Below are 21199 nucleotides of genomic sequence, written 5' to 3' on the forward strand. Positions count from 1 at the left end.
TGAGCAGCACATAATAAAGAATAACCAAGCATAGTAAACAAGATACCATGAGCCAGACTACAAAACCAATGATAACAGATGCAGACCTGCAAAGATATTAGATGGTAGAATCATCAGACATAGATTAGAAAAACAGCTGTGCTTACTATGTTTTAAACATAAAATATAAACTTAAAATATCTGCAGGACTAATCCTGAAACTAATATTACATTATATGTTAACTGAGTAGAATTTAAATAAAAACTTGAAACATTAAAAAAAATAAAATAAAATATCTGCAGGAGACAGCAAACTATAAAATATTTTGTAAAATGTGACCTAAAAAAGGGAAAAAATACAATAAGAGAAAAATAATGGATGTGTTTAACAGGAAATCAGATGCAAAAGAAGAGCAAATTTGTAAACTAATGGAAAGTTATAAGAAATTACACAGACCACAGTGCAGAAAGACACAAAGATAGGAAAGAGAGAAGAGTGATTAATAGACATGGAAGATAGAATGAGAATGTTAAATACATGTTAACTAGAGTTTCAAGAGAAGAAGGGAGAGAATGGGGCAGCAACAATATTTTAGGTGATAAATGGCTTAAAATTTTCCAGAAAGATCTTCCTGAAAAATCCAACCCACAGATTGAAAATCCTCCTCATGCCAAAATCCTAGGCAAAGGCATTTTTTAAAACCTATACCTAGACACATAATATTTTAACTGTAGCACACCAGATAGTGAAAATATTAAAAGCTGTCTAAGAGAAAAGACAACCCTCAAATGAGCAAACAGACTAAAAGCTGACATGTCACTGGCAACAACGAGCCAAAAGACAGTGGAATATACCTTCGAAATATGAAAGAAAATAACTACCATTATATAATGTTTTGTCTAGAAAAAATTTTTTGGAGAATGAAGAAAAAAGTTATTTTCAGACAAAAATGAAGAGTATGTACCTTCCGAATACCCTAACTAAAGAATAGTCTAAACTATTTAATTTAGATGAAAGTAATTTCAAATGGAAAGTGAAAGATGTGAAATTAAAAGCAAATAAAATCTTAACTAAAATAATTTAGATAAACTTAAATAATTATTGACTATAAAACAATAATAACAATAGTTTTGGATTAAAAAATGAGTTAAAAGCACATATACAATAGCATACAAGTTGGGAATAGAATAAAATGGCTTAGGTATTCTGAGGCCCTATTCTTCTCAGACAAGGGTAAAGCGATAGAATAAATTTAGACTGTTAATTTGCTCACTGTAATTTCTAGAGTAACCACCAAAAACAAACACAGAAACCCAGAATCTATAGCTTTCAAAGTAGTGTAGAGGGAGAAAAGGGGATAGCTGAAGGAAAAAATGTAACTATTCAAAAGTAGTCAAGGAAGGACAGAAAATGAAACAGAACAGGCAGGACAAATAGAAAGCACAAAATAAAGATGATTCGTTTTTTAAAAAGTAGTAGTAATATTAAATACTCTAGTTAAATGACAAAGACTCTCAGGTAGGAAAAATATCCAACTCTACACTATTTTTAAGAGACACATATAAAGCACAAAATTAAAAATAGAAAGTCAAAGGATGAAAAATTATATACCATGCAAACACCAACAAAAAGAAAATTGATAAATTTATATTCATAACATAATATAGACTTGAAGGCAAAATATATTGTTAGTGATACAGAAAATCACTTGTATACATCTAATAACATCCCTTCAAAATATATAAAGCAACACTTTAATTGGGTTAATTTTATGATATGTGAATTGTATCTCAATAAAGTAAGATTAACCTGCGATTTCCCCTTTCAGTACTATCCTTGTCAGGTATTTGTATCAAATTAACTCTAGTCTCAGGGTAATTTCACTCATAAACATAGAAGCAAAAATCCTAAACAACGATAAGCAAAAAAAAAAAAAATCCAGTAATATATAGGCAGAGTATACATAATGTCCAGCTTAGATTTATGCCAGGAATGCAAGATTATTTTAACATTAATTACTAGAATATACCACATCAAAACTAAAGGGAAAAATCATATAACCATCTCAATAGATTCAGAAAAAAAAATTTCATAATTTTAATTAATTCTTAACTAGGAACAGAAGAAAACTTCCTTTAGCCGATAACAAATGTCTATCAAACACTGATAGTAAATATAATACTCAATGGTGAAATGTTTTCCTTTAAGATAAAGATCAAATCTAGAATGACCAAGATCACCACTTCTATCAATATTTTGTTAAAGATTTTAAGCAGAAAGTTAAGAAAATGAAGCAAAAAATATAAAATTTGGAAATGAAGAAGTAAACTCTCATTTATAGATGATATGATGATTTATAGAGAATCAAAAAGAGCTCCTAGGTAACTTAAAGAAATAATAAGAAAATTTAGGAAAGACCTATACATACAATGATATGTAAAATCAATACATAAAAATGATGTATATTTCTCTATTCCAGCAATAACAAAATGATATAAAAACATACCATTTAAACACTGAAAATATGTAATACCTATAAATAAATAACAAATGTGCAAAACTTCTATAGAGAATTATAAAACATTGAGAAACTTTAAAGACCAAAATAAATGGAGAAAAATATCATGTTTATGTATTAGAAGACTTAATATTTTAAAGCTGTCAATTATTCCTCAATTTATTTATGGATTCAATGCAATCCCAATCAGAATTCTAAAATGTTTTAGTTTAGTTTAATTCTGTTTATTGTGTTTGCTTTTGCTTGTCCTTCTTTGGTGGAACGTGGTAACCTAATGTTACAATTTATATCAAAGTGCAAAGGGGCTAAAAATAGCCTTGGAATTAAAAAATAAACTGAGATAACTTGATCTACCAGTTATCAAATTTGCTATGAGTGGTAATGATTAAATTAATGTGGTACTGGTCCAGTGGTAGACAAACAGCAGTGGAACAAAATACAAAACACAGAAGCAGACACGTGCATCAAAGAAACATGATATATGCTACAGATAGTCTAGCAGAATAGTAGAAAAAGGACAAACTTTTCAATAGATGAGACAACTGGGTGTCCCTGCAGGGCAAAAACAAATGTTGACCTTTCCTTTACATCACACACAAAATGTATAGGTGAAGTAATGACTTTAATGTAAGTGGCAAACCAGAGAGCTTTTAGAAGATAATCCAGTACAATAACCCCATGACCTTGGAAGGCAAAGGCATCTCTTAAAAAAAATTAAAAAGGGGGTGCCTGGGTGGCTCAGTTGGTTAAGCGACAGCCTTCGGCTCAGGTCATGATCCTGGAGTCCCGGGATCGAGTCCCACATTGGGCTCCCTGCTCAGCAGGGAGTCTGCTTCTCCCTCTGACCCTCTTCCCTCTCGTGCTCTCTGTCTCTGATTCTCTCTCTCTCAAAAACATAAAATCTTAAAAAAAACCCAGAAAACCATTTAAAAAAAATTAAAAAGGCAGAGCAATGAAGTGGGGGAAGACAGAGGGGGAGACGAACCATGAGAGACTATGGACTCTGAGAAACAAACTCAGGGTTCTAGAAGGGAGGGGGGTGGGGGGATGGGTTAGTCTGGTGATGGGTATTAAAGAGGGCATGTACTGAATGGAGCACTGGGTGTTATCTGCAAACAATGAATCATGGAACACTACATCAGAAACTAATGATGTAATGTATGGTGATTAACATAACATAATAAAAAAAAAAGGCAGAGCAATCACTAATGACACAGAAAATGTTGTTAAGTCTGGCTATCATGAATTACAGTGTTGTTACCATAAGGAGAAGAAAATACTAGCCAATGAGCAGGAAAGATAGATGCAGCTTCCGCAGCTACCAAGGATTTTGAGCTCAGAATATATAAAGAACTTCACAAGTCAGTAAGAAAATCTATTAGAAAAATGGGCAAAGACTCGGTACAGGCATGTTATAAATGGAGATTTCAAAATGGAGTATGTATATATATAGCAAACGATACTCAAACTCATTTGACACCCAGATTGTCAAAACTGAAAATGTGTGACACCAAGTGTTAGAGGGATGCGCAACAATGGGAATTCTCATACTCTTCAGAAAAATAGTATAGACTTATCTACTAAAATTGAAGATAAACAGAATCTCTGGCCCAGCAATTCTACTTCTCGGTAATAACCTAGAGAAACTAGTGCCTGTATGTGCCAGCAGACATACACAAAAATGTTCATAGCTACACTGTTTGATATAGCTATAAATGTGAAAATGCCCAAATATCAATCAATACCTGAATGGAAAAGTATATTGTGAGACACTCATATAATAGAATACTATACAGTAATGAAGTCATAGCTACACACCAACATGGAAGAACCTTAAAAATACAATTTTATTTTATATATTCTTGTTTTATTCTTTATGTGTTCAGAATGTGTGTGATATTTCTTAAGTTTTAAATGTTAGATTTAAAAACTGTGGCATTGAGTTTGGGAAAGCATCATTCCCCTGGCCTCACCCTGCTCTTGCCCTCACAGCCTGGGGTTCTGGGAGTGTTGGAGGGTGACTTTCCTCTAGCTGACAATACTCCAAAGAGGGGAGCCGTAGCTATGGCAACAGTGAGACCCTTCAAGTACTCTGAGATGGGCAAAGCAGTGAAGAAAAGAAATTTGTGATTAGACACATGTGGACCATCCCTTCGTGGCTATCAGAGCCACTGTGGTGGGGGAACCTTCACAGGTGGTGAGCTGAGGCTGGGCATCAGGCCCATGTCCCATTATCCTTTGTGATTTGAATGCTGAAAATTAAAAATGCAGTCATTTGGATTCTGAGACCCTTGAAGCTAGCAGCACACTGGTTACAGATATTTTGTAAGTTTTGAAATAACCATTAATTTTTACCATAAGTAAACATTTTATAGTGAATATTCTAGGAAGTTATTATGTTTATGTGTATGAATCAGAAAATACAAATCCTTCCTGCTCAGTCAGATTACTTCTATTTACCTTGGTATATTTTTGACAAAAGTCATGTCATTGTAGACAATGAACACAGGAGAAATGACATGAATCATTTACAAGGCGCTGAGTATGGGTGTGGATGTGCATGTGAGTGCAAGGGAGCATGTCATCATATATATGACTCCACAATACAGAAGGTCATTTACCTTATATGCCTCGTCACTGACAGCTTTGATGTTGGCTTCTCTCCATCTTCCTGGTACTCCATCAATTACCTCACGATAATTCACATAATAGCCAGTAATTTCAGCCCCTCCAGTCTTATCTGGTTGCTTCCATCCAAGAACCATCGAGTCACGAAAACTTTCAAGACAAGTGATATCACAGGGAGGAGATGGTGCCGCTGTTGCAATTGAATAGCAAGTGAGTAGACAGAAATGCATTTATGATTTTATGTACATTAAGCTTGTTTCATTCGTGCCATGTGGGAGGGCACTAGGGTCTTGCAGTATAAAACTAAAATGTGAGACTGATCTGTAACTTGGCACCCAGTTTGGTGTATGAGAAAAAAACCAACACACAGTGAAAAGCGTACTGCAATTATTATTCCAAAGATAAAAAGAATCTGCCCCCCCACTTCCACGGAAGAACAATTTTTGAAATACCAGAAGCAAAATGGTGCAATATTCTGAAAAATGATTCTGTTCCCCATAAGAAGAAATATTTTCCCCAAGATATATATTTTTGTTTCTTTATGTGGTTTTGTTCTTATTTGCTCCTTGAGGAAAATGAAGTAATGTATATCAATTTCTGCCTCAAGGTGCTCATGGAGAATTTCCATGTTATTTCCAAATGGTTAGCATTTCACCATTCAGGCATACATACTCTTGTGAGACCTTACAACTAAACAAGTTCCGTCTACATACAGAAAAAAATCTTATTTGGAGCTCAACTAAATGCCACCTTAAAAAAAATTAAAAAAAAAAAACAACAGGCACAATCTGCCATGTGATTTTTTCTCTTAGTATATAATACCTTTTGCTGCATTATTTTTAACCTGATATTGGACTATTATTCACGTAGTACAAAATACTACATAGCTGTCACTGTGTTTATTAGTTCCTAGCCAGAAAAATATCTGGAGGATATTTTAAAAGTCTTCCTTCATTCATGTGGCTTCTGATCAACTTTTAATCCAACTACTATATTATGGTTTTTGATAAAGAAAGAGAGGGTCTTGGGGTGCCTGGGTGGCTCAGTCGTTAGGCGTCTGCCTTCAGCTCAGGTCATGATCCCAGGGTCCTGGGATCGAGTCCCGCATCGATCCTACTCAGTGGGAAGCCTGCTTCTTCCTCTTCCACTCCCCCTGCTTGTGTTCCCTCTCTCACTGTGTTTCTCTCCATCAAATAAATAAATAAAATCTTAAAAAAATAAAGAGAGAGAGGGTCAGATGGTGAAAAGAAATCCATCTAGATGTGCAATAACATCAAAGAGTTTTCTGAATATTTATTTGGATTACAGAAAAAAAGAACCATTTATTCTTATTCAAGTCTTAGGACAATAAAGTTTTTAAAAATAAAATACATTTGTTTCTCTCTCCCCCTCACCAACCTCCTTCATTCTTAAAAAAAAACAAAACACAAAACTTTCCCCCTCTTACTCTTCCTATTACAGAGCAATACTGAATGTGAATTCTCAAATGAATATCCCATCTTGAGTTGAGGGGACAATAAAGTTCAAAAAAAAAAAAAAGGAAGTGACAGAAGTCGGGGGTGGAGTATCAGTATATGTTTATCATTTCATTTTTATTTGCTAAGAAAACACTGTCACCTAGAATACATAAGCCACAAGTACCAAATATCCTAATAAGAAAATTCTGAGCTTACTGATAAATAGTCTTAAATAAATCAGTTCTGGGAATGTGATTCATATAGCACAGAATTTAGCTTTATGTGATTATGATACCCTGTTAAACTTTTCATGGCACCTCAAAGAGATAATGTTACTTATATTTATTTGAGTTACATATAAAGATAACTTGAAAACCTGAAGATGAACAATAGAAGTTAATAACTATGATGCTGATAAAATGTGACTTCTTTGTAAAATATTTTTCCTATACATGTATTGAACATGAATATTTCAAAGGACCCCACACAGGCTGTGATTATCAAATTCTTCCTGCTCTCAGCTCTAATTTTCTTAGTGAAATGAGGCCAAAGGTAAGTCTGCCTGAGAAACCAAAAAGGACTCTATAACCAAATTACTTTAAGTATTCTATTATAAAAAAAAAAACATTCTATTGTCATCAAGCACAGTGAAGTATATATAAAAGCCAAACTCATATAAAATTACTTTTACAACTCATTAGACAAAAGTATTGCAAATGGATAGCTGAAAACATGTCAAATGAAGAATAAACATAGATGAAAGTGAACACAGATGGAAGAATGTGACCTGGACAATGAGGTGAGGACACTGATGGAGACAGATGGAACAGTTGTACTCTTTCGACGCTCACCTATGTCCTTCTTCTTTTTCAGAGGGTCAGACTTACTTTTCCCCTTAACATCTGCCTTCCGTGGTGATGGGGTAAGCTCTTCCTGAACTGTTTCACTTACTTTACTCACTTCTGTTTGGCCCAGGTTGTGAGCGCTACTGGGTAGTGAAGGTTTGTTAAGTTTGCTACCAAGCAAAGCATCTTTCTTTAAGGTTGGCTGGGAGGCTTCATGCATGCCTCCCCTGGAGTCTGTTAGTCCACCAGGTGTATCATTCATTTCAGGCCACACATCTGAAGACACTCCTCCCCCTATAATCACCAGATAACAACAGAAACACTTTAAGCCCAGACACAGCATAAACTACTCTTACTCAATAGAACAAAGGGAAAAACAGGACCACAAGCAGAACAAAAGTAATCTTAGTTTAACGGAAACCACTCAGATTAGCAAGAAATATGGAAAGCATACGTTTCACATAATTTACACCTAGGAAACAGTTCAACTTCTCCAAATTCTGGGAAAAGAAGAAATGAGAACAGAAAACCACAGACAGAACAGGAACTGTTTTGATTTGCAGAACCCAAGTATATATAAGAAAAAAGCAAATCTCCGACATTTTTTGAAAGATATAAGTTCTATTATTCAAAAGAATGAGGGGAGGAAAAGATCATAAAGTACACAAGGCATACATTTAAAGATCCTGGTTTTATAACAGAATTACATACATTACTGAACTATTAATGGCCTGTACCTCCCAACCTCAAAAAAACATGGTCACTATTGTCCATATTATAAGGAATATTAAAAAATAATACGGCATGATAACCGAAGATAACTGGTATGAAATAATCTTTCCCTTCAAATATGGGTTACTCTGTCACAGACTTCATTTTTGGTGCTCTGAACTACCTGGGTCCCTTCCCTACTTTATCTGAGATTGGGAGGCACATCATATACATACACACAATTACTTTGTTACCAGTTTTATTCTGTTGGTTACTTTGAGAGCAGAGATGTAGCATATGATTAAGCAACCACATGTGTCTCGCACAAAATTTAGAGTTTATAAAAAGCATGTTAATGTTTTGTTAGTGAAAATAAGCCAGGCTTTGTCACAGGTGAAATGGCTTTTAGGTACAAAATATCTGTTATGGGTGATATACCACTTCAAGGAACTGGATGGCCCTCCACATTCCCAGGACGAGCACGAAGTTAGAATGGAGTTTCACACAGTGGGAAATATCTGAGGAAACTCAGACTCGTGAAGATGACAAGGCTATGGATGCACAGAATCTGATGAATGATGAAGATCTGTAAAATGATGGCTATGGAAGGTTAGCTGTCACCTGGAGTCAGAGAAAATGATCATCTGAGGATGGAATCATCAAGCAATACTAGAAGCTTTAGGCAATTTCTGGAGAGGATGGTATCTTCCTTTGTAACTTACAAAAATCCATTTTTAACTACCAAGTTATGCATAAGGAACTTACCAATAGCAGCTTTTACTTCAATCACTTCTGAATCCTGGGAATATTCACTAAGTCCAGCTGCATTCACTGCTCTGACCCGGAAGATATAACTCTGACCAGTTGCCAATCCATGGCAAGTAAATCTAAAATGAAAGGATGTTTTAAAAGTTTTTCCTAGGGGGAAAATTAGACAAGATGGTTTTAGCCTAACTGACTGATCTGGCTTTATAAAAACAATTTGCTGTACAGAGATCAGGCAATTAATGTGCTTTAGACAAGAAGGCAGCTAATTAAGGCAATTTTCTAAACTCACTCCATGAAACAATGCGGAGTCCTGGCTTTCCCCTGAATAAGTACCTTAACTATTCCGAGCCTCCGGTGTGCGCATCAGTAAAATGGGGACAATAATGCCTCCATAATAATTTTTGTGTAAAGATTTGCCATAAAGTATTTAAAGTACCTATTTCAGGGCCTGGCATATAAGAGGCACTTAATAAATAATAGGTGGTATTAACACTGTTAATGGCTATTTCAGGTATATACTTATGGCTGTAAGGCACTGGCTGCCCCTCTATAAAGAGGTCTAGTTACTGCTTCCCTGCATGCCGGGGAAGGTATAATTACTTGAGAAATTACACTAGAATCTGAAAATAGGATGAAATATGGATTACCATTTAGATGTAAGGATCCAGTAATGAGGTGTGAATCCATGGGCAGTTTCACACATAAAACAACCTCACTCCTTAATAGCTATTATGGCTATAAATAGCTGTTTCATGAATCACTGTAACATTTTAATCCATCCTGAAGACTATAACCAGAGGAAATAACAGGTCTGCTAATGACTCTATTACCATTAGTAATGTTGGAATATTTAATGACGGCAGTCATAAATTAGGCCAATCCTTCAGATCAGCTCAGTTTGGCAAATATTTATTGAGCACTTCAGTGTTCCAGACACTGAGCTAGGTATTGTGGACACAAAGACAAATAAAAAAAATGGTGCCTGTCCTTGAGCAGCTCTTATCTGTTTATGGAAAGGCAGACCCGGCCTAATCCTCTATAAATATTTCTAAATAGTCCCAGGAAAAGGCTGGGGACTTAACAATAAAAGTGAAATGAACAAATGGGCTAAATGAATCTCTTGCTTTCTCCCATTCATTGATGTGCCTCTAATCTCTCCTGTTCTGCAAAAGAAACAATTCATCCTATGGGGGTCTTTGGACTTTGACGGGGCCATGCCAGAACCTGTCTAACAAGCCTGTTTGACAATTTTGGGGGGGAGGGGTGGAATTCTCCAGATTGGTCATAAATCAAAGGAGGCTCAGAGTTTGGTTGCAGGTCAGAATTCAACACCAACCTGCAAAGTTGGTTGATAAAATATTTGAAAGCAAGAAAAAAATAACCCTTTCCATATTAAAAACAGATATAAAGAAGTGGCAAAGTATTCTGAACATCCCTTTGTTGGTGTTATTTATGTCTCCTTAGCACTGATTTTAACCATGTTCAGAATTTGTAAAATGTTGATGCTTTTTTCCTATTTGCTTAAAAGGCCTAGGGGAGCCTAGGTGGCTCAATCAGTTAAGCGTCCAACTCTTGATTTCAGCTCAGGTCATGATCTTTGTGAGATTGAGCCTGCTGAAGATTCTCTCTCTCCCTCTCCCCCTGCCCTTCCACCACACCCCTCTCTAAAAAAATTAATTAAATAAATAAAATGCCTGGGTCCTTTATGTTAGCTAGAATCTATTGGATCTTGAAATCTGGTATCACACTGAATATTAAAGACCAGAACAGAGGGGTAAAAAGGACAAACAGCATGAGGGAAAAGAATCAGAAAATACTATAAAATGAATTCATCAGAGCTGGCATTAATGTGTTTCTAAGTGTTTAAGATCACCAGTAAACCTTTTTTTCCAAATATATGGCAGTAGATTATGTTCAATTTTAAGTTCATTTGGATATTTAAAGTATAATGTTTTTAAAAAAACAAACAAACTCCCTCCATTGGATGTTTGTGCTGCTGTATGGGTCCATGGCTGCATTTTCTTTTTGTGTGGCTGGGGGGAGGACGATCATAATTTTATTATAAATTAAAAAGTAATTTTTAAATTTTTAATTTTTTTATTATGTTCAGTTAGCCAACATACAGTACATCATTAGTTTTTGATGTAGTGCTCAACGATTCATTTGCTGTGCATTTCCTCTTCATAGCCTCCATGCTCTAGAGTCAGAAGGCTCCCCATAGCATCCCCCGCCCCAACATTGTGGTTACCGTGGACCCTTCACAGGGTTGTTGTTGCAGGGCTCCCACTTGCCAGAGCCAACAACACTGGACTCTATGTAGTACCCGACCAGCTCTTTAGCATCTTTGGATTCCTCCCACGAAACTATCACTGATGTGTCTGTATTTCTGCTTGGGATGATTTTGCCTGGGGGCTTGGGGATATCTGACAAAGGAGGAAAATGATGATCAAACTCAGCATGGTTTTAAAAAATGCATTCTTATCACATATGAACAAACACACACATATATAAATTTTATATAGGTAATCATGTCAAACATACAGTCAATTATTTAAATTTGTTAAAGTGGAAAATTAAAAAATACATATGTTAGTTTGGGGGCATAATGATATACTAAATACTCCAGAAAAAAAAATACATTAGCAATACTGTTGAAACTCCTGGAGAAGTTTACTCTTCATAACTTCATAACTCATAATAATGAATTTTTAAAACGTATCAGTCAGGTATAGGTGTCAATTACATTTATAATGTGAAAGAAGGATGCCACCACTTTTACTTCTGGATAGATATATTCTAATGAGATTCTTGCTTTAGAATTTTTTCTTGAAAAAAATTGTAAAATCAGTTTACAGTTGTTCAACCAAACTCCTTACTCACCAAGTTTGTCCCCTACCACGGTCACTTCCGTTGCCTCTGAGGGCTCACCAATTCCTGCTGAGTTAGAACAGCGGACGCGGAAACGGTAGGATTTCCCTTCAGCCAGGTCGAACAGAGCAAAGCGGGGAGACTTCACGGGGAGCTCTGTGTTCACCCGCTGCCAGTTTTCTGTTCCTGCATCACACTGCAGCCCAAACAGAGAGACCCATTCACAGGAGGGCAAGAATAGATGGGGACTCTGAGCCAGGCAACTAGCAGTCTTATTTATCAGTCAGCAACTACTTACCTGTTTTGAGTTGAACTGGAGAAGAGATTTGGAGGAAATTGGGGATGAAGCATCTATAGTCCAGAGGATTATCAAAATCAAATATGGCTTCGGATTGTTTGACAAATATGCTACTTTAATACTTCACTAACTTATTAACTAAAGATCATCGATCTACTTATAAAAGACTTTATTTTGAAGACAGTTTGGGGTCAGATACTTTTCTAATTCTTAGGGTAGGTAAGTAGATTTACTATGCTATATAAAATACTTAAATTTTCATTGTTATAAACTGTTATTTTAATTGAGTGTTATTTAATGACTCATAATCTCATTCAGGTCTGTACTCAAACACCATTTCCTCAAAAAGGCCTTCTTGATCACCCCCTCCCTATTCTATCAAAGAATCTAAAAGAGTTCTTTGCTCCTTTCTCATTACTTTCTATCCCTTACCCTGCTTTATTTTTTTCAAAACACTTAACTGTATTTGAAATTAAGTTATTTATTTGTCATCTCCTCCATTGGAAAGTAAATTTCAATGAAATGAGTTCAGGGAGTTGTCTTGTTCACTGCTATACCCCAGAGCCTAGAACTGTATCTGGCACAGAGTAGATAATCAACAATTGTTTTTTTTCTGAATGAATGAATGGTTTTTGAATTCTGAATTAATGAAGGAAGGAAGTTAATGAAAGTTAAAGAGGTTCTTTTTTTCTTCCCCATATTTTAGAATAAATGATGGGAAAAACTAAATTTAAAGCAATCCTGTTCTTAGAACTAAAATGATCTAGAGTGACTCTGATATCCTTGAAAGGATGTGGTGTCGATTTGCACTTTGTAGAGAGAATATAGTGAGAAAACTATGATTAGTCTTCAGTAATCCTTTATCCTGCCTATTTGAACTCTCAATTCTGCCCCAAGGTCAGTAGAAGTGATTTTGCTTCAGAACTTCTGAACATTTTCAAGAGACTTTTCTAGAAATCCAAACCTTGTGATACAGTGACCAGCTGTCAAGGATGATACGCTGTTGGGACTATAAGAATACTGATATATCGCTTGGCATAATCTTCATTGACTTGAAATGGAAGGCAATGTGGTATGGTGCAAAGGACCCAGAGGCATTCATTGCGGTCCTAGCTTTGTTAATAACAAGATATGTGACCTTGGGAAAGTCATGTGAGTATTCTTTGGTCTCAGTTTCATCATTTGTAAAAAAAAAAGCAAATGTGACAAGATAACCTCTAAAGTTCTTTGTAGAATCTTTCATGATTGTGTCATTGTGTGTGGGAGGGTAGAGAGGATAAATTCCCCCTAAACAGTCAATCTGCTGCTAACTGAGGGATAAAATTCTCCCAGATCTTTAATCCTTTAGTTTATGGCTTTGATTCATTTTGACATATTCTCTACCGGGGAACATATAACAATTACCATTTGTTCTTTCATAATAAAAATAATAGCTGCCTTTCACTATGCTAAGAGCTTTATGCCATTGTAACTCTTTAATCCTCTCAACTATGCTCTGAACTGTAAGTATTGTGGGGGTAGCACTGTGTGATTATCCAAGTTTTCCAGAGAAGGCAGGCTTGGGAAGGTTGAAATGCAATGATGTATACTAGTTAGATACAGTATATGAAAACTGAGCCAGACTGCCCAGGTTCAAATCCTAGCTCTGTCTCTTACTGTGTGCAAATTCTATGCCCCAATGATGCCCTCTATTAAATGTCAGCCATTTCAGGGCTCACAGACACGGCGTAACCGGGAGTACGCAGTAGCCATGACAGGCAAGTTTGTGCTTTATGTGTGTGCAATTTCTGGGAACAAGTTCTGTAAAGAAGTGCAAGCTCTAGGGTTACTGAAGAAGCAGCATTCGTACAGGCATGATCATTCTGGGGATGAAAACGTGCTGCAGGACAAAAGCATGTGAAACACTGCCCTTTAGAAAGGTCAACATGTTAGAAGAGGCTCATCAGAAATAACCTGAGATTCAGCTGAGTAGAATGGTTTGACGTCTGGAGAGTTCTTCTGTAAATGTGCCCTAGTCTCTGGGCATGTTCTCCTCCCCCAGTATGTCAACATCCTGGACCTTTTGTATATGTCAGCGGAGCCTGTAGAGGCCTCTCTACTCAGAGTACACTCATACATGTTCCCTCTGTTCCATACTAATAGGTTCGCTGGTGGAAGAACACTTAAATTTTTAATCACAGACTCATATGCATTTAGGTCTAGGGAAGTGATAGATTTTCCCGGAGAAATTAGAGTTTATGTGACCAGAGGAAATGTTCAACAGAAGCCAGAGTTGACTCATCTGAAGAAAATGCCTCAGTGGTAGGTTGTTACTATGTCACTACTGTAGGAAAGATGGTAATTATTGTCACAGAGCTTATTCAGAACTCTTTTCCTGTGGAGCATTTCAAAAAGATTTAGTGAAGGGTATGAATTAAGCACACCAGGAAATAAACATTTTCCATTCTAGTCTTGCCCCCTATTAAAAAAAAAATTAAAAAAATTTTAAATCAGAAATGCTACTCAAGTTATATTTAATTTGAGGCTAACATCTAGAAAATACACAAATTAATACCAATAAAAACTTGTAATATTATTTTGGTAAAATCAGACTCTTTTGAAAGATGCCCATATTGCATGTTAAAGAGATAATCCATTTATTGTTACCAACTTGCTAGGGATAAGGAGAAGTGAGGCATGCTCCTCAAAGACAGGAGCTAAATGTCTTTATCAAGGAAATAAATTAATAAATTTATTAATTAAGATAGGAAAACCACAGATCCTAGCAGTTTTAGTGCTAGTATAATTTTCTCTGATGATCTGAAATAACTAAAAGGCCATAAAGATAGTTGCCTTTGGTTTTATGTTGTCACCTAATTTGCAGATGTTTGCATCTTTGTACACACCTATAAATCTATGATATCTATTCTCTTGTAATAATTGTCAGGGAAGGTGACCTAATAGGTGTTCTGAAATTGAATGATCAGAATAGCATTAAGGATGAAAGAGAAAAGCTCTCAGGAAAACTAACCAAGCTACATAATATTTTTGCCAAATAAAGACCTTTTCTATAATTTTGCTATGAAAGTAAAATGTAAATGATAAATTATCATGTTATCACAAAATTTTATAAAAACAAAATACACAAAAGAGTACAGCCAACTGTTTCATTCACTGTTCTTAAAAAAAAATGGTGCATTAAAAATAAATAAATAAATAAAATGGTGCATGGCTGCCAATAGAAATGTAAACATTCTTACAGATAACATAAAATAAACTTACTTTTGTTTCATTTTTTTCAATTACATCTTAATCAAAACTTTAACAAATGGATTTTGAACCTCATTTTAAGCAAATTCTCTTGAAATGCCCTTTTCCTGTAGCAATTATGCCTTACCTAGCAGGTGTTCCTCCTATATGTCTGCACTTGCAACTGGGCACTTCCCCCAAATAACATCCTTTCCAGGTCTTGGCTCCTCTCCATTTTCTGGGTAGAAATACTTACTACAACCACCCTCAAATATAGGCATGTGATGGAGTCACACATAATTCTCATCATCGCACCCATTTAAGCCTTCATTATATGCTGCCCTCTCTAACATAATTACAATAAAACTGTAAGATATTTGAGGGCAAGAACTAGTTGGTATCTCATGCTGTTTGTAATTCCTGACCCTACCCTACTATCTACACTTGAGTAGTACTAGCCAAGTGTGTGGCAGCATGTAAGGACTTTCTCTCTTTAACTCTCCGACTATTTGACAGGATTCTGAAAGTACTGTAACTTTTATTCCTCTAGCTCATCTACCCTCATCAATGTTCATTTCTGACTGCAGAAGACAAGTTGTAGAGAGACGAAAAGCCATTAGTAGAGCAAGGAAAACAGAGAAAGTGTCTAGAAAACAGTGCCATATGAACAATCTAGTTTCAGGAACATTTCTCTGCTTAAAAGCGTTTTAATTTGGGGTCTGTGGACCTCTTAGAAGTCTATGGGTGAGCTCCAGGGATCCATAAACCCCCTGAACTTTCAGGCAAAGTTCTGTGTGATATACATATTTTGGTGAGGACTGTTTATAGTTTATAAGGGTTTAAAGAGGTCAGGACACAATGGAAATTTAATCTCTATTTCTTTAAAGAAATCTTTAGGAAGAGACCTGAGGTAATAATGTCGATCCCAGAGTCTTACCTTTTCCACAAAGTACAGAATGCCCTCATGGCCACGCTGGCCAGGAGGTTTCCAACTTAGCACCACATAGCTCCGGGTAGCCTCTGTGACTGAGAGGTCTGTGGGGGGCCCGGGAACAATACCCTCTGAAAAACAACAAGGAAAAGTGAAAAGCACACACTCTGAGAAGTCCAGCGTATGCCAAGAGTCATAGATGTTTCTCTCCCACTGGAGCAAGAGTTAATTACTGCTCCACAGTATAAAGAAGTACCTCATCTCTGAAATTCTTCCTAAAACATTCATTCATTCATTCAAAGCCACAATTTTACTTTCTTTGCTTGGCAATTTTGATTTTCTTACTGGTCCCAAAAAACAGTAATGACGTAAGTTATACTTTCTGTACATCCTATATCAGCTTTTTTTAGAATTTCTTTTCAAGGATGTTTGGATAGCAAACAAACTTGGAATATAAAGATAGTATATTCTCTAGGGCAGAAAGTTGACTTGTTTCTCACCAGGATAGTAAAGATAATGTCCTTCTTCAGAGAAAGCTTGGGTAGATTTGTTAGCAGCCCCCTTTATAAGTACAAGTCAGATGTAACACATATCTACTGTGTGTACAGCATCCATCTGTGCTGCTCCCTACCATGCTGTGGAACTTGGCAGGGGGACAATGCAAAGGAAAGTAATGAGAACATGAAGTTCATGCTGTCTAATTGTGCTGTGGGTAATAGAGTCCTTTGTCTCCCCCTAGGAATCTCTTATCTTTTTTTTTTTTAAGATTTTTTTATTTATTTATTCATGAGAGACAGAGAGAGGGAGGGAGAGAGAGAGAGGCAGAGGGAGAAGCAGGCTCCCAAGGAGCAGGGAGCCCGATGCAGGACTCGATCCCAGGACTCCGGAATCATGACCTGAGCCGAAGGCAGACGCTTAACCATCTGAGCCACCCAGGCACCCAGGAATCTCTCATCTTTTGTGAGCATCTATGAAACTGTGGTATGAAACGTATTAGCTTGTAAGTAGGGTAAAATTTCAGATCCCCACAGTTCCTGACATCAGCCTGACCCTTCCACATCAAATAACTAAAATACCAAGCAAAATACATGAAACAACTGTTTACAGACATTGGATATTAGCTGGCTTAGGACACTGATTACTGATAGAAGAGAAACAAATTAGGTGAGCTCTACCATTGTCCTGGCTTATTGTCTGGAGAGAATTTCAAGACAGCAGCTCAGGAAGAAAAACCCAGGTAAAGCCTGGCAGTCTCCCTAGGTGGAGGAGAAGAAGCTGGAATTCCAGGAAGGGCAAGGTATCTACAGATAGAGTCACAAGGATGAATACTGGAGGAAAGGGCTGCATGGAGAGGGAGGCTTCAGAGATTTTCAGAGGGTCCCTCCAGAGTGCTCACCTGAATATTGATCAGCACATCAATGTGAGGAAACCACCTGAGGCAGGGAGAAAACCCACACAAGAGAATTGGAGAGAACAATCCTCAAACCCTCATAGGGCCTGGGAGAGTGCATATTCCCACTAGTCAAAGCGGAAATCTCCTAATTCACAGGCATCTGGTAGAGTACTACTCAGAAGGCTATTTCCTCTGTAGCATGGCCAAATTATCCCTAGACTAAAGTCTGTTCCGATTTCACTTAACAAAAGCAAGCCTTGAAAGATCAAATCATTTCCCCAGAACAAAGCTCAAGAGCATTTATAAAAATACAAAAATATCTAGCACCAAACAATGTAAATTCAAAATGTCTGGCATTTCATGAAAGGTTATTAAGTATGCAAAGAAGCAAGAAAATACAGTCCTTTCTGAGGAGAAAAATCAATCAATGAAAACAAAACCAAAAATGTCACAGATTATAGAATTAGCCAACAAGGATATAAAAACAGTTATAGTAAAAATATTCCGTATGTTCAAGAAGGTAAAGATTAAACATGTTAAATAAAGACATGGAAAATATAAAAATAATACGAATTGTTCTCGACTTCTACAGATGGAAATTACAAAGTCTGAAATGAAAACAAAACAAAACAAAACCCACACACTGACTGGAATTCACAGCAAGTTAGACACTGAAGAAGACAAGGATAGTAAAATTATGACACAGTGGCAGAAAGTATCCGAAATGAAACACAGAAAGCAAAAAGACTGAAAGGGAAAATGAACACAGCATCAGTGATCTGTGGTTTCAAGTGGCATGTAATTGGAGTTCCTGAAGTACAGCAGAGAGAAGGGGATACAGAAAAAAAATGTTTAAAAAAAAATGGTGAAGAATTTTCCAAAGCTGATGAAAATTGTAAACTCATAGATCCAAGGAACTTGTACACCCCAAGCTCAAGACACATGAAGGAAACAACACAAATGCATATCACAAATTTCTCAATCCAGTGATAAAAAGAACCTGTTAAAAGCAGGCAGAGAGAAAAAGATACATACTGAGGGACAAAAATAAGAATAACAATAGTCATTCTTATAGTGCAGATATGCGCTACAACAGATCATCCTTTCTAAAGTACTGAAAGAAAAACTGTCAATCCGGAATTCTATAACCGGTGAACATCTATTTCAAAAATGAAGATGAAATACAGACTGTCTTAGACATACAAAAAATAAAATAATTCATAATCAGCAGGACTGCACTGCAAGAAACATTAAAGGAAATGCTTCAGGTACTAAGAAAATGATATCAGATGGAAATCCAGATCTACACAAAGAAATGAAGAACAACAGAAGTGATAAAAATGAGAGTGAATATTGAAAAGTTTTTTCTTCCTTTTAAATTTCTTTGAAAGATAAGTGACTATTGGAACTAAAATAATAACATTGTATTGTGCAATTTGTAATATATACACAAATAAAATCCATGAAATAACAGCACTAAGGCTTGAAAGGGGAAATGGAATAACACTGTTTTCTTATTATATTATACGTGAAGTAGTATAATCTTACTTGAAGGAGGTTGTGAGAAGATGTATATTAAAATTCTAAACTACTATAATGCAAAACAAAGAATTATAGCTGATAAGATAACATAGCTAAAATGGAATAATAAAAAAAATACTCAATCCAAAAGAAAGTAGAAAAAAAGGAGAAGGGAAACAAACAGGTAGATTGGTAGAAAACAAATAGCAAGATGGTAGATTTAAATCCAACCATATCAATAATCACACAAAACGTAAATTGGTCAAACACTCCAATAAAAAGGCAAAGATTACCCAACTGTATGAAAAATCAAGACCTAACTATATGCTGCCTACAAGAAATACAATTTAAATATAAAGACACATGTAGGTCACAAGTAAAAGGATGGAAAGCAAATGACATGCTAACACTAATTAAAAAAAAACCTGGAATGATTATATTAGTATCAGACAAAGTAGATTTCTGAGCAAAAAACATTACCATGGATAAAGAGTGTTGCTTTATAATAACAAAGTGGTCAGTTCATAAGAAGATATAACAATTAAAATGTTTATGCATGTAATAACGAAGCCTCAAACAATATGAAGCAAAACATGGTAGAACTACAAGAAGAAAAAATTTGGTCAGAGATTTCAACACTACTCTATCAATTGATAGAACAAGAAGATAGGATATAAAACACTCAGTTGAAGTCCCAGTAGGGTTTTTATAGAAATTAATAAGCTAATTTTATAATTTATGTGGAAATGCAAAGGCAGAATAGCCAAAATGACTGGGGGAGAAATAGAGGACTAATACTACCTAATTTCAAAATTATGAAGCTTTTTAAAAATTTTATTTATTTATTTATCTATCTATTTATTTATTTATTTTAGACTCTGAAGCTTTAAAACAACAACAACAATAACCTAAAGCTACAGTAATCAAGAGAGTGTTGTTGGTATAGAGAAAATAAAATTGACCAATAGAGATTCCAGAAATAGATCCACAAATATGCAACCAATTGATTTTGGCAATGGTGCCAAGGCAATTCAACGGAAAAAGGATAACTTTTGAACAGACTGCTGAAATAATTGGATAGCCATATGCAAAATGATCATGATGACAATAAAATTTAGACGCTTACTTCACACAATATAGAAAAAAATTAATTTGAAATGGAGCATATAGATTGAAATCTAAGCGCTAATGCTATAACATTTCTAGGAAAAAAACAGGAAAAATATCTAAGTAAACTTGATTTGGCAAAGATTCAAATTTGAGGCAAAAATGACAATATACACATAAAAAGATGTCCAACAATATGAGGGAAACGCAAATTAAAACCACCGTGCTCCCACTGTGATATACCATTACTGGTGACAATGTGGAGCAACTGGAACTCATATACTACTGATGGGAATATAAAATGGTACAAACATCTTAGAAACAGTTGGTAGTTTCTTTTAAAAATTAAACATACACCAAAAAAAAACCCATTAAACATACACCTACCACATGACCTGTCCAACTCCTAGGTATTTATCCAAGAGAAATGAAAAGCATATGTCCATACAAAACTTAACAAGGATGTTCATAGAGGCTTTTGACAGTAAGTGAATAAAAAAATTGAAATGAACTGATACATATATCAACATGAATAAATCTCAAAATAATTATGCTGAGTGAAGAAAACCAGAGAAAAATGAGTACGATACCATTTATCTAAGAGTGTGGAAAATGCAAACTAGAGTGACAGAAAGCAGATCAGTGAAGGCCTGGAGATAGGCAGAGGTAGGAGAAAGGAATTACAAAGCGGCATGAGGAAATTTTAGGGGTGATGGATATGTTCATTATTTTGATCATGGTGACAGTTTCACAGGTGTATATACATGGAGAATTTGTCAAATTGTACATTTTACAGGTATCAGTTTACTCGATGTCAATTGTACCTCAATAAACCTTCTTTTTAAAAACTGTGATTCTCTAAAAATATAAGCTACTTTATGATCTCCAAATATTTCAGAATGTTCTTTCCAAAAACATCTTAAATAATATACACTGTACCCTCCAT

The 21199-nt window shown here is 35.6% G+C and overlaps 1 protein-coding gene across 1 annotated transcript in view; it reads right to left on the bottom strand.

Moving 5' to 3' along the window:
- Window positions 1-21199, bottom strand: part of MYOM1 (myomesin 1) — a 149231-nt gene that overhangs the window by 53357 nt on the left and 74675 nt on the right. Inside the window, exons 14-19 of the mRNA XM_028092355.2 lie at window positions 16239-16363; window positions 11788-11971; window positions 11156-11330; window positions 8905-9026; window positions 7435-7722; window positions 5120-5316 (exon numbers count right to left, since the gene is read on the bottom strand). Coding sequence (XP_027948156.1) covers window positions 5120-5316; window positions 7435-7722; window positions 8905-9026; window positions 11156-11330; window positions 11788-11971; window positions 16239-16363 — 1091 coding nt within the window. The remainder of the gene's footprint in view (window positions 1-5119; window positions 5317-7434; window positions 7723-8904; window positions 9027-11155; window positions 11331-11787; window positions 11972-16238; window positions 16364-21199) is intronic.

This window comes from Eumetopias jubatus, unplaced genomic scaffold (assembly GCF_037043125.1).
Source record: "Eumetopias jubatus isolate StellerSeaLion01/CBP00866 unplaced genomic scaffold, mEumJub1_p1.0 scaffold_16, whole genome shotgun sequence".
Lineage (NCBI taxonomy): Eukaryota > Metazoa > Chordata > Mammalia > Carnivora > Otariidae > Eumetopias > Eumetopias jubatus.